The sequence below is a fragment of the Colias croceus genome, chromosome 11, assembly GCF_905220415.1.
Source record: "Colias croceus chromosome 11, ilColCroc2.1".
NCBI classification, from domain to species: domain Eukaryota; kingdom Metazoa; phylum Arthropoda; class Insecta; order Lepidoptera; family Pieridae; genus Colias; species Colias croceus.
Genome location: NC_059547.1, coordinates 4,825,064 through 4,840,199, shown reverse-complemented (window position 1 = coordinate 4,840,199; position 15,136 = coordinate 4,825,064). Strand labels below are relative to the sequence as shown.

General features: G+C 32.4%; 1 protein-coding gene across 1 annotated transcript in view; it reads left to right on the top strand.

Moving 5' to 3' along the window:
- Positions 1 to 14,875, top strand: part of LOC123695540 — a 45,548-nt gene extending 30,673 nt beyond the window's left edge. The window contains exons 2-6 of the mRNA XM_045641417.1: positions 2,056 to 2,222; positions 3,748 to 3,931; positions 4,988 to 5,127; positions 8,700 to 8,919; positions 13,096 to 14,875. Coding sequence (XP_045497373.1) covers positions 2,056 to 2,222; positions 3,748 to 3,931; positions 4,988 to 5,127; positions 8,700 to 8,919; positions 13,096 to 13,181 — 797 coding nt within the window. The 3' untranslated portion in view covers positions 13,182 to 14,875. The remainder of the gene's footprint in view (positions 1 to 2,055; positions 2,223 to 3,747; positions 3,932 to 4,987; positions 5,128 to 8,699; positions 8,920 to 13,095) is intronic.
- The last annotated feature ends 261 nt before the right edge of the window (positions 14,876 to 15,136 follow it).

The following is a 15,136-nucleotide window of genomic DNA, read 5'->3' as shown; positions in this document are numbered from 1 at the left end:
TTTACCTACAATTTGATACTTGCAGAAAATAACGAATTTGAAATATCTGTAACGAAATAATGAAGCGCCGGCACAAAAATACTTATTGCTCAGTATTTGCGAGATTTATAATAATGGAATAGAATAAATGTTCCAGTTATGAAGTTATTGCGTTTAATAAAATAGTGTTTTGTATTTAAGCGTCACGATATTAAAATATGCTTAAGATTTCCCGCGATCCCCTTTTATTCCATTCATTAAATATTTGTATTCGTATTTACGTATTTTCTTCAATATTACGCTTCTTTAAAACTTTTTTCTTTGAGGTTATTATTTTGGTACTAATTTAGATATTTCATTGTTTTGTTTGCAGATGGCACAAGTTTTTCTCGGGAAATAATCTAAAGACGTTTTTCATCGTCTCTTCCGATTCACACTGTGTCCTTTAATTAAAAATCCTTTAAGCCTCTACAGATTCTTATTTATTATGCAATATAATAACAGATGCTCCTATTAAAAACGACTGCATACTGCTTTGAATTGATCTTGTATAATTCTCGATGTATAATTTATTTCCATATAGAGTCGGAGTTTATAATCAAGAACCTTTATACATTGCCTTATTAATTAAATAAACCGTCTTGTACTTTTTTGCGCTAAGCTAGGTTTAGGTAGGCTATTTTTTATTAATTTGTACTAAATACGATTGTTTAAGTAGGAATACAAAAAATGAAATATGGATAATAACAGTTGCTGATATTTTTTACATTGTATTGTTTTATTATAGGTTTCTTATTTAATTAAAATCTTGGTATATCAATAGACATAGAAACATTTTAATTAAAACACAAAAGCTCATATCCGTATGCAGGCCTGAACAATAAAACGACATTATATTTGGCAATAAATCATTAAAAAAGTAAAATAACATGTTACAAACACATACATATTTAAAACTTAAATATTTACATCTATATCAAAGTCAGTAATCTATATCCTCCGGGAAAAGGATTACTGACTCAGTATAAATATTACATAGAGAATGTAATGCCGCTATTCTGTTGGAATAAAGATGGAAAATAGGTTATCTTTTTTCAACCGACTTTCACGAGAGATAGAAATGTGACGTGTTTTTTTTTAGGTACTGTGTTGGATATTTTGTTCGTGTGTTTTATTTAATTGTACATGTATATTTTTACCGTATGCCTTCTTAGAATTATGCGTATTCATCCAAATATTGTTTAGAGTTATTATTGTTACTGTCAATGCTTTTACAAAATCATAAAATAGAGAAGACAACTTCAAGAAAGGTCTAATTCAACATAAACTATATAACTATCAAAAATACTAACTGAATTTGGTTGTATTCGTTGCCACATAACATTAGATGGTCTTCTCCATAATTTGACACCGATTCATATCGTTAAGCTATACTGCAATTCACTAGTAGATCTACTTTATAGTGGTCGATACATATGCAGACAATAATATTATGTATATGTGTGCATGTGTGTGCGTATGTTTATATGTGAATGTGTGTGTCGCTACATTAATGCAGTGTGCGTGGAGACGACATAAACACAAGTTAGGTTGGCACTCGTGAATTGAAAGGACTACTAACTTTAGCGAAGTTAAGGTTTGTTCAAAGTATGTCTTTAGGTGGAAGTATGACCCTTCTAGCAACTCCCGCGTCACTCAGGGATATATAACTATTTCTTAATGTTTTAACACAATAATTTATATTTGTTTATTATCTTAGGCCTTGTTACAATGAACAAATGTAATAAGTTAACAAGATTTTATGGTCGTATGACTAAGAATTTAGGTAAAAATTAAAATTTTACAAATGTTGCTGCTACCTAACAATGTGGAATATATTTTATTTTTATCAACAAAGTGTTATCACATATATTACTTTGAAGATTTGCAGTTTGATAGTCAAGAATCCGTATGCCGGCTAAATATCAAACTGAAATGTAATGTAATATCTGAATATATGCAACAATAAAATATCCAATAAAAGACAAAATACCCACTGTTTTCAACCGATTACAAATAACATCCTTTTGTTTTCAGCAATAGCATCAGCACACAAGATCACACAGCTGAAGGTCCCTCTATACGCAGACCCGCGGCGAGCCGCAGAGCTCAGCTGCCACTTCCAGATGGACGACCAGAAGCTGCATTCTGTCAAATGGTACCGAGACATGCACGAGATATTCAGATATAACCCTTCGCAAAAGGCATGTATCGATTATTCTTATAACTACATGTAGAGAGAGGTCTGTTGTATTTAGCAGGATAGCTCGACTCTCGATGGAATATTTTGCTTATTATTATATCGAGATAGAGGTTCATTGCATTTAGCAGGATAGTCCAACAGCTTTCGAGTGGAAAGTTATGTTGTTATTAAATTCCTACAAAAGCAATTAGATAATAACAATTTCAGTCGTAACATCAAACAATAACTATCAATACCTTTTACAATTTGAAATATCATTGAAAAGTTTTTAGCTCGTAAAGTCAGCGTGTAAAAGGCTGGTCAGAGATTGAATACGGTCAGAAGGAAAGGTTAATTTATTTAAAACAACTTTGGAAAGGAGTAATTAAAAAAGTTTTCGACAGTTTTGGTACATGTTGAAATGTTTTATTCTTGTTTTTCTATATCAGGTACTGTGATTTTTAAATATCCGATTTCATATGTATTTCAATGTTTATGTTTCTCGTAAATGTTGATTAAATAACGATATTCTATTAAAAATTTCGATCAATTGAAAGCGATCTCTACTAAACCATTGTATCTACGTAATGTACAAATTTGAATTTAACTAATTTTAAACTTTTTTAGTTCTTACTTCTTTCTATTAAAAAAATTCCGTTCCTTGTGCAAAATTTTAAAACACTGAAAAATAATAGGGTGCTATCAGAACTGTAATATGAGCGTTCTATAGCACTGGTTCGAAGAACGTTCATATTTTATGAAATACTAGCTTTCCGCCTGCGGCTTCGCTCGCGTTTTCAAAGAAAAACCCGCATAGTTCCCGTTCCCGTGGGATTTCCGGGATAAAACCTAGCCTATGTTACTTGTGGATAATGTAGCTTTCGAATGGTGAAAGAATTTTTAAAATCGGTCCAGTAGTTTATGAGCCTATTCATTACAATCAAACAAACAAACAAAGTTTTCCTCTTTATAATATTAGTGTAGATATGAAGTAGCATGGTAGGATTTAATTATTTTATACAAGTATACGTTAGTTAGCTCTTGCTTAGGTGATCAACACGTAGGTATGTTATTAAGCGAAGGTGAAGTGGTATAATATATGCAAAATAATGCATCGAGAAACTGACGCTAGCTATATACTTAATAAAGCTTGTTTCATAAAGCTTTTATTATGTAAATGTGTGTAAATTACTGTGAAGTAAATGGTGAATGTGTTACGAAAATTGTATATACTTGTGTTTATAATGGAAACGTATTAATGCTACTTGTTTAAATAAATATAATGTCTAAGATATCATACCTTATTCTGAACGCTCACAAAATAAATATTAAAATCAATCATACATAGATGAATAATGTATTTCCAAGGCGTTATTTTCTTAAGACAGATGTAGGTAAATCAAAATATCAATTTTTATGCCTTACGTATACATTTAAATTTTAGCTCAGTTACATATTATTGGCCTACATTTTAATGGAACACAGAACCTCCGTCTTTGAAGTCGCTTTATACAGATAATAAACTAATCAAGTATTTTTGTGAACAGCCCCCGATCCGACTTTTCAACGTAACGGGTATCATGGTGCAAGGCGGCGAGTGTCAAGTGGACTCCTGCATGGTGCGAGTGATGCCCCCGCCACTAGCCACCAGAGCTGCCTACAGCTGCGAAATATCGACCGAAGGCCCCAAGTTCCAGATCGCTCGACAAACTAAGCACATGACAGTTGTTGGTTAGTTTGCTTTGTCTTAGTTTGTTGTCACGATATGCGGGCGAAACTTGGGCATTACGCATCTATACGTGTTTAGATACAACGCCATTTGGCGTAATTGGTTAACGATATACATCCACTAGCATAAAGGAATACCGTTATGCGAATATCGCCCTTGATAGCGAACCGAAAAGTGTAAAATTGCACGATTGGGATGTAGAGAATGCCTTCAGGCCCCCAATGTACCGGATTCACAAGCAAAATTCAGTGGCATTTACGATAATAGTGATTCTTTCCAATCTTCTGAAGAGAGAAATTCGCTCCCGTTTGCAAATCGGCTCAAAATATGATATATACAGATATAGGGCGATTTGCAAATTTATTTTCGGGTTTTTTTGTAATCGGTTGAATATTATTTGCTATAGTACTTTTTTAATATATTCTCATCTGTTGACTGAACGAACTCTATGGAATACGTATTTTAACATTTCTGAGGGGAAATGTTATTTTACTCGATAAATTTTTTACAGCCAGTATATGCTTTCCTTGAATTACCTACACGTTCTATTGATTAACCAACCTCAGATAAATATAAAACTTCTTTTTGAAAATTTCCAATTTAGATTTGAACTTCAGAAACACCATAAACAATATTGCATAATACAAAAGAGGTTAGATTAATAGCATATTAAAACGCACCTGTGTGTAAGAAATACTATCTCAATATAAATTATTAAGTTTTACTAAAGTTCATATTTGCACCTGAACAAAGCAAAGTTTAATTAGATAAGAGCAACTAATAACATTACATCGTTGTAATATCCATATCTTAACTCGGCTCGAATATCTGCTAAAGCAAATTTAGCGTGATCAGGCTTGGTGGTTGTTGAAACTTTAATTACTTACATATTCTCGTAATACAATTTCAGGGCACTTTATGTTAACGTCCCTGTCGAGAATTATCTCCACCATTCAGCAATTTCCTCTTAATTTAGCTCATACAGTTTACGTATAAACTTACGTCAAAGTCGGAAGATCTTACGGTGCTTTACATATTCAAAGCTATTTTCCTTCCAGCGATGCCGGACAAGGACCCAATTATAATCGGAGCTCCCAAATTAGTGAAACCGGGAGAACAAATTCTCCTCAACTGTACGTCAGACTACTCATTGCCGCCGTCGGATATAAATTGGTATATCGACAACGACATACAAAAGGTTTGTTAAACAAAAGTTCTATTAATTAAAAGTAATTTTCAGCTGTGAAAACTCCAATTTATTTTACTGAATGGAAAATATTGCGATGTACACTTTAATGTGAACCGATTTATAACATCTAGTATCTGTCGATGCATTAAATTACTTTCTGGAACCTCATATGATCTCGATATTGCGCGTTTATTTTAAAAGCAGTTAAAACGAAGCAATATTAATTTAACGTGTCATATAGAGAGCGTGTAATTACAGTGTACATATTTATTTTGTAAATATAAAATAAACACATGTACAATGTCGAATGGAACGTGTATTAAAGCTGATATATGCTTTAAAATATGACGTAATCAAAGTGGATGTATGTAGACAGTTATGGCTTGTTCTGATGGGAAACTAGTACAAAGTTCTCGTAGTATCTACATGTCTATCTGCAAATCTCGTATCACAGAATGGCATGCACTCAAGAGATGGCCTAACTCGATTTAACTGTTTACTCTCATACTCCCTAATGGAATCAGGAATCTAATCTATTTGGATTAGGCACTATCAATTATAGCGATTGCGTTTCCCAGATTTATTGGGCAAATTGAAACAAATGAGCATTTAATAAGTTACTAGCCCTTTTTGTTCGACATGGTAGAAATGAGAGGATGTTTTTGTATTATTGGCATTGTTATTTAGAAGAATGAAAAAATAAGAAGTACATTTCAGATGAGGTTAGATTAATTTGCTCGAATGACTCCAAATTATTTTTTGATGGATTATATGTTCTTATTGATTATCTTTTTGCTTCACATACTCGTTGGGGTTTCGATATAAATTCTATAACATCTTGGACATAAATATTGAAGCGACCGTTCCTTTGAGCAAATAATTTCAAAATTCTTAGCTTTTGCTTCATGTTAAAGCGAGAGCTAGGTTCAATTTCTTAAATCCCGTAAGTGAATGGGGATAAAACGAGGGTCTGGCTTTTTACACTGACATACTCCCCCTGGATCATATACAATGGAAAGCTAAGAAATTGGAATACCTCCCAACCTTAGATATGTATCAGACGCTGGCCCTTCAATATTATATACAGTATTAGTAAAATGTTATAATTATTATGTATGGTTTTATTAAAGTATTATATTATCTGTGGTATCATTAAAGCTTTTGGGTGTGTAATGTGTAGATTGGTAGTTTTATTGTATGAGAATTTGTTTTTGAAAGCTTAAGAAAGGGACAAATAAATATATATACTGGTACTATACATATACATATTTGCATATGTGTGTACAACACACATATTATTCTAATAACCTCCTTGTAATTTCTTAATAATAAAATAATAATAGTTTTTTATAATTAATAAATCAACTAATAATAGTAAACAGAACAAAATAGAAAAATTTATTATAGCATACCTAAATGTTAAAAGTTATTTTATAATACTAGTTTATAATATCAAAGAACCTTCATATTATGAAGAGAAATACAACGAAAACAACGACTTCATAATATTATAACTTGTTTCAACAATGCTAAGATACGATAATACTATTTGTCAATGAATTACATCAAAGAACATATATAACAGAGAATACCCACTCTGAATGGAGTTTCCAATGTTTTGTTTGCCGGTAGAGCTCATTGTTAAGAGACTTAGCATCCAAGCCACTCTAAATCTTCTCTAACGGCCTTAAAATACCTTATATATTACAACGGAATGCTCTTTCTTCCGCATTAGTAGGAAAGTATTTAGTTTGCCTCTTACGTTCATATTGGATGCAGTAAAATAGTATTTACTATTATTGAGTTTGATTAATGGATTAGTGAATTAAGTATTAAAAATGAAGGTATGTTTTAGTGGCATGCTTACATATTTCATATATTATAATATACCGACGTTTTTCTTAAGTACTAGCTGTTCCCCGCGGTTTCAACCGCATTGCTCCGCTCTTGTTGGTCTTAGAGTGATGATATAGCCTATATGAATGAAGCCTTCCTCGATAAATGGGCTATCTAAAACTGAAATAATTTTTCAAATCGCTTTAGTAGATCCTGAGATTAGCGCGTTCAAACAAACAAACTCTTCAGCTTTTTAATATTAGTATAGATTATGAAAAAAATAGCTAGCTTCACGTGGAATAGACGTCTTGGAATAGACGTCGGAATAGGAGTTTAATTAATTTTCCATTGCTGCATTTTTGAATCTGCCTAGTTAAATACTATCCTGTAGTTCACTCTAATTACATATAGAGTGCAAAAGTTTATTCACAACGAGCCATTGAGCAGTGACAAAGTTTTACTCCACCACGCGAACAAATACAGCGTAAAATACACAATATTTTTATAATACTTTTTAGGTCCGGCGTTTTTGAAAAGCTTAATCCTATAAGGCGAATTAGATAAACCGCCACTTAAAACAACTATTTAGATCTCAGTTACAAGTACAGGACGTTTGGAGCGATCTTGATAGCGGAGTCTTTGTTGAAATAAATTGAATGCTATTATGCTACTTGAGAGCGCGCCATTGGCTTGAATCTTTGAGCTCTGCTTCGATATTGCGTGAAATGAAAAGGAAGTAACGTGATGAAACTCCCGTCCGTTGATGCACGTATGGTTCTATTGCAATCTGTAAGCGAGTGCTGTTTGGAATCGTGAAGTTTGCCTGATGAAAGCCCGACTTAACGTGCCTATGGAGGGATTTTCACACGGAGATTTTTAAACGTGTTTGTGTAGATTGTAAGCCCGCTGTATGCTGAATATTGTGTAGAAGATAAATATAAATCTTTGCATGGTTAATGTAATAAGAAATAAAAAATGTAATTAATGCCAAACAATCCTTGATACTACTTATACAAGAACATTCTCTCATTGCATCACATGAAGTAGCTAAAGATTTAACCATATCAATATTTAGAAATAGGAAAAAAACCAGCAAAGTTTATGAAACATTATGCAAAAAATGTCAATATTACATGCTCTCTACTACCATATTTACCGCCTACAAGATAAAATTAAAATTCAAAAAGTTGGTACATATTTTATGTAATAGTCCTTAGCCGGCACATACTCAGCGTTATCGATGACTGATAGCCACTTGATGTATGCATAACTCGACGGTTATGACATGTTTTTGAATGAGGTAACGTTGGAAATCGTGTGAAAATGAGTTGGGAGATTAGTCACTTGTCTTGTACGAACACTGGTTAGAAGTGGAGCTATACATTCTGAGTTTTAAGTCTGACGTTTTTAATATAATCCAGCTATATGAAAGCGGATTCTTTGTACGAAACTATACATATAAACCTTTGCTACATATTGTATTCGGATCCTTTATCGTGTTATTTTATGAGTAAAGTTGAATATTATACCTGAATATGTTACTGCACAAACATACGAAATAAAAAAATCCTGTCAAAATTAGTGTATTTTCAATATTTTATTTCTTACATTAGGACTCTACCTAATAAAATAGCACTTTTTAATGGCTTTTATTTAACTATAACCAATTTTATATACAGCCAGATATATTATTTATTTATCTATTTATCTATATTTCATTTAACTATGTAATCTTTTTTATACAGCCAGAGCCATGGCACCGTACGGAGCTGAGCGCGCCGCAGCCGGGGGGTCTACGCGCATCATGGCGAGTGCTACGCGTGTCCGTCCCGCCGGCAGAGAGCGGAGCGTTACGCGTGCGATGCGAAGCGATCCTCATGGTCGAGCCACCGGTCGTAAGGGACACGTCGGCGATTATAACGCTGTATTCGCGTACCCAATTGTCGAAATATGTGTCGAATAGAGGTATGTGTATATTGTAATGCTTTAATAATTCATATATTTTTTGTTTATTATAAAGCTGTCTAGAAATTAAAGAGCGTGTGTGCCGAGCACTCGTGTCTGCAGTGAAACTTCTTGAAATTTTACTCTCTACGTGCCTAAAGAAGTTTCATTTCAAAAACAAAAGCAAGTACATATATTCTAATAAGTACATAAGATGTTATATTCAGCAGTATTATCTTCCGTTCAGTGGTATACGCGTGAAAGATTACATCCATAGTATGTCATTTTATAATTATTTTGCGTTTATTATTTTAATTAGTTCGTAGAACCCCCAAAGTGATGAAGCTAGATAAAATGAAGTAAATTGTTGTAAGTATTTGAGCCTTCGAGTGTCATTGAAGCCTGTTGAAAACATATTTTAGAGAATATCAAAGGAAACCTAACTATTACGAAGTAAATTTCTTCGCGTAATAAACTCTTTTACATGTCTACGTTCCATTCAAATATAAATATGACCAAATTGGAAATACAAAAATAGAGAAGTTATTTAGATTTGAATTATATGAAAAAGTAACATCGGTGAAAATAAAAAGGAAATTTATGCTGGAAATTTTCATTCAAACTTTCATTTTTTCTCGAAGTTTGGAAAAAGGGCTCTGATTTTATAACTTCATTTCCACAAGTGAATTTTTATTCGGAACGTTTCAACGAAGTGAACTATTTTACGTTTGTCACATTACGTAAGATTTAGAGCTAACAAATATATTTAAAAAATAAACTTTAAAACGGATGAATGCATCGTTATAAATGTATTCATTTATTATTAATCCCATAATTTTAAGAACTTTACTACTGGGATAATACACAATTATTTCTAATCCATACTAATATTATAAATGCGAAAGTTACTCTGTCTGTCTGTCTGTTACTCAATCTAAAATAAATAAATAAAAAATAAAAATAAAATTGTTTTATTTCAGGAAATGTTGGGTTCCCATATAAAAGTAATATATAAAAAAGATTAAGATTAAAGACAATTAGAGCATCATTTATAGTTTTTTCTTGGCTTTATAGGTTTATCCCTAGCATAATATGGTGAGTGAACTTTGCACCAGTACAGAAGTACTGGATTGTCATAATAGTTAGAGGCAGCCACCAGAATACTATTACTGGAGCGTCTCATTCTCTCCCAAAAATTTGCGATTCGAGATCTCATTAAAGCTCTGAAATCCGGGACCCTCGTCTCCAAAAACATGCCAGATGCACTACAGAACCTGGGCAGTTTCATGAAGAGTCTGTATGCGTTATTATACTGCACTCTCAATGAAGAAATCGCTTTATTTGTGAAGTTGCACCACAATTGACACGTATACATGCACATGGAATATGTTTTAAATAACAATTTTTTAACGTCAGTAGTGCACCTGGCAAATCTTCGCGCCAGCATGTTGCTCCGGACTGCAAGGGCCCTGCGCTCTCGTTCAATATCTGAATCGTCTCTTAGATCCCCCGTCAAAATGTGACCCAAATATTTAAATTGTTCCACGATTTTAACAGGAGAACCATTCAAAAATAACCCAGGTATTCTCTCCGGTCCCTGTCCATATCTAAATACCATCAATTCGGTCTTTAAAGCGTTATACTTCAAGCCGTGAGAATTAGCATAATTCTCACAAATTGAGAGTAGTTTTCTCAGACCCTTAATTGAGGGGCTCAGCAGAACCATGTCGTCGGCATAACTTAAATTGTTTACGCACACGTCGCCAAGATGACATCCAACCCTGGTTCCCCTGAGCTCGCCAATCAATCCATCTATATAGAGATTGAACAGGTCCGGAGAGGTTAGCCCTCCTTGACGTACTCCACATTCTAACCTATACCCGCTAGACATGGAGTCGCCCCATCTGACATAATTTGTTTGATTTCCGTACCAGAATCTCAACAGACGCGCTACACTGTAAGAAACTCCTGTTGCTTCCAGTTTATCCCAAAGAATACCATAATTTACCAGATCAAAAGCTTTACTAAGATCTAAAAAGCAAGCATACACCGATGTTTTGTGTTGCTTATAATAATTTATGGTACTCTTTAGGCTAAAAATAGCGGCGTCCGTTGATAGTCCAGGACGAAAACCAAACTGTGCTTCATTAATATTTAATGATCTCTGTATTTCAGGATGAATAAGACGCTCCAGCACTTTACTTAATATAGTTCCTAAAGATATAGGCCTATAGTTAGACGAATCGCCTATAGATTACCGCTTTTATTTTTAGCAATAGGCACAACTATTGTTCTTATCAAATTTTTGGGCAAATAAGAATATTTTATGCACTTGTTGTATAGGTTGCACAAATGTTCGACCAACTTCTCACTTCCCCAAATTATATGCTCAATGCTGAGACCGTCATAGCCGGGTGATTTCCCCCTTTGTATGCTTTTTATGGCTTTTTTAACATCTTTATGAGTAAATTTTATGCATGATTCCTTATCTATAGTTACTGGCTCGTTGTGATTGACGGTCTCAACACCGGGCACACTCTTGACAGGGAGAGGCTTAGTTTTGAATTTATTAGCAAATATCTCTGCAATCTGATCTGACATTTGCACACCATCTACAGAAACCGATCTACTCTCTCTACCATTAAGCTTTTTTGTAGTTTGCCAAAATTTTACGAAGTTTTTGTTTTTACTGCATGTAGCTAATATATTCATCTTAATACGATCTTCATTTTTCTGACACCACTGAATTTTATTTTTAAATATTATACGGCTCTTTCTCATATTATCATATAAAGGTCCATTTAAAGGTTTAAAGTTTTAAAGGTTAAATCTAAATAATCGCCTAAACTACTGAACCAATTTGCATGAAATTTGGTATGGAGATATTTTGATTTGACATAGGCTACCTTTTATTGCGAAATATGTACCACGGGCAAAGCCGGAGCGGACCACTAGTTAATAATAAATCTAATCTAATATATAAGTTTTGAGTATTTCTAAACGCACCAACCAAACACACGACAACAAAGAAACAGTCGTACCGCTATCAAGCGGATGTCTTAATTTATTATGAATGGAGCGTCTATTCACTTGTAATGCAAGTAGCATTGAACGCTAGATGGCCACTTAATAGCTCTTAATTAAAGGACGGAAACATACGGTTGCGCTTGTGCACGTCCGCCGGCTAAGTTTTTTGCGATAAGCGCAGTGAAGTAGCATCGAGAATGTTCCTATGAATATGTTGTATTACACCCTCTTTATTAAACACTAAATTAACTTTTAATAAAGGATGTAATGTTACATTTTACTGAAAATAGTCCTGAAATAGAAAGGCTTTTAGGTAATATGATTAAGTAGATACAGTATAAAAGGTTGTTGTATTTCTTTTCTTATGTTGAAATTCCTTTTTTATTTACGATTGGAAAATTCTAGAGAACAATATTGTTAGATGTATATTATAAACGTTTGGTTGACTTTCTGAGTTACTATAAATACTAATTAAATAATCTACAGCACTTGAGAGAATAAAAGTTCTTTTTTAATTCATATAGAGATAAACGGCTCACATAAGATACATTGTTTAAAAATATACTCTTTGTCCATTCAAAAGCAATTAAAACCGTTAATTACCATATGTTATATAAAACTATGCATACGCTGCCAGTTACCACCAAATAATACAACCATTTAATTCGGCCCCACACGAAAATAACTTAATAGTGACGTGGAGTTAATGCAATTTCATTGCATTTATAAAAGCTACTGCTGGGTAATTATGTTCAGTTATGTTAGAGTGCAGTGGTTTAGTTAATTTAAGTGCTTAATCCGACTAAATTTTTAAACGTTCGTGAATGCAGCGTATACGAGAATATGTAGGTTGCATGATTAAAGCTAGTAAAACGTATGAGTCAATGACTGCTTTATACTTTTTGTTTTAAACAGGTCATTAAAATAATTTAAAACACGTAGTAGAAGGGATTGTGCGTTTAAAACCAATGTGGATTAAAAAATACGTATAAATATAGGTACCTATCATCATCATCATCATCATCATCACTATATTAATTATTATTCTATGTTTTCTGGTAACATAGTATTCTGTTTATTATCTAGAATAGAACCTCCAGAATAACTCCATAACTATTTTTATCATGATTATAATATTGACAGATTAATAATATGACTGTTTTGTTTCAGGTATCAATATGGAAACTCCAATTATAAATGTATTAGTGTGTGTAGTTCTGTGGACTTTAAAAGAATTATCAAAGGTGAGCTTATGAGGCTAAGTTTGACTGTGGTGGTGATATTAGTATAAGGATGTAGATAATGGGTCGGCCTCAACGTCATTCCTAGTTTAAGAGCTGTTTATTTTAAAAATCATAATTTCCTTTTGGAACACAACATTGGCTTTATATCTATGTCTCAATAATTTAATAGATAAGAATACAAAGTTTATTCTTGTGCCAAATTATTAGAATTTAATCAGTAGTTCTATTTTGTTTCAGCTCTTAGGCTATAAGTGACTATAAAGTTATACTTGGGTGTATGTATAATGAATTTAATTCACAAGTTTACCGCTAAGTTGGTAACTATACATGACTTATTTTTTGTACATACCAAAACTTATTTATATGTCGATGTATGTCAAGATATAAATTATTTATTAGATAATTAATATAAACGAAATAAAATCTAACTAGTCGAGTTATAACTGTCTTAGCTAATTCCTTAGACGTGTCTATAATAAGTTTTTAGACTACTGTCACTATATGCACTATAAAATTGCTGCGTATGACTTATAAAGTATGAAATATATGTGTATCTTCCTATCCGTCGTATGAAAATAAAAATTTGTTTGTACTTTTAATATTCTTTTGTAAAAATTCACAGCACACTAAAATTATAAACGTACCAGTGTGAGAGTCTTAATACGATTTAATACGTACCACACTGAATTATTGTACGGGTTGAATGTATAATAAAACTTGAATTTATATCATGTTTTATTTAACTGCACTGACATTATTTTTATGACCTAAACGTATTCGAAACAAATCCAATTAGGAATTCTTTGACCATCTAAAAGTACATTACGAAGCGGGCGGGAAATTATATGACTGCATTCAAAAATTAATGTCCCCTGGCATTGGTATAGGAGTCTGGATTTATTTTGGTCCATATTTCGCAATAATAGTTCTGTCCACGTTCTGTCAGTGACCGCTATAACCGTCTATCATGGATTGTGCACTGCCGCAATGGGAAAACCATTTTCTAGTTCATGTAAAAAATATTTTTCTTCCGTTGCTACAATGAAATATTTGTTGGCACATCTTTTTGGGTTTTTGTGTGTTCTTTTGTTCTTAGCTCCTATTTGTCAGCAAAGAAAGTAATTTGAATGGTTAAAATTGGTTGTAAAATAGGCAATTAATTAAGTTATTTAACACAATTATAAATGAATGAACTTATTCACATCATTGTAGAAATACATATTACATAATGTACCATAAATAGAAAAATAATTAATTAGACTTCTAAATAACACAATTAAAACTATTGTTTGGCAATCTAGTTTCTAGTATATAATTTTTATATTTTGTGCAATGTTATATATTTAAATAAGCAAACAATTTCGCCTCATGTTTGACGTCATATTAGAAAAAAATATGTAGTTCCTTGAAATGAATATACCTATAAAAATGGCTTTCTCTATGTATAATTTGAACAAAAAGCATTCAACCCGTACAATAGGCGTTTTAAAAACACACATGTCGCCGTTTTGTGATTTAATTAGCTTATATTTAAATACGTTTTATACTATGAATAGGCATTAATCTATGGCTGTGTTTCACTTAAGGTACGTCAATTCTTTGCACGAAATCATCTCTTTATCTTAATGTACAGTAAATGGATATTGTTTTGTTTAATTTATTGTAAAATTTAAATGGATACGTAAATAAATATGATATGAAATCGATGTATTTTATTACTTACCACCTTTTATCCTTATTAAAAATTGTTACGCATTTATGTATTAATAATAAGCGGTAAAACGTAATAAAAATGAAAAAAAAGAGATATACATGCATTTTATTTTTTATTATAGGTAATATGCTATTTTTGAATACAGAATATTTAACAAACAAATGATAGGATATTTAAAGATCGTTCTCGATATCGAAAAGTAGCTCGAAGAAGATTCAATAGCTTTTATTGGAATTCTGAATAGAAATTAACA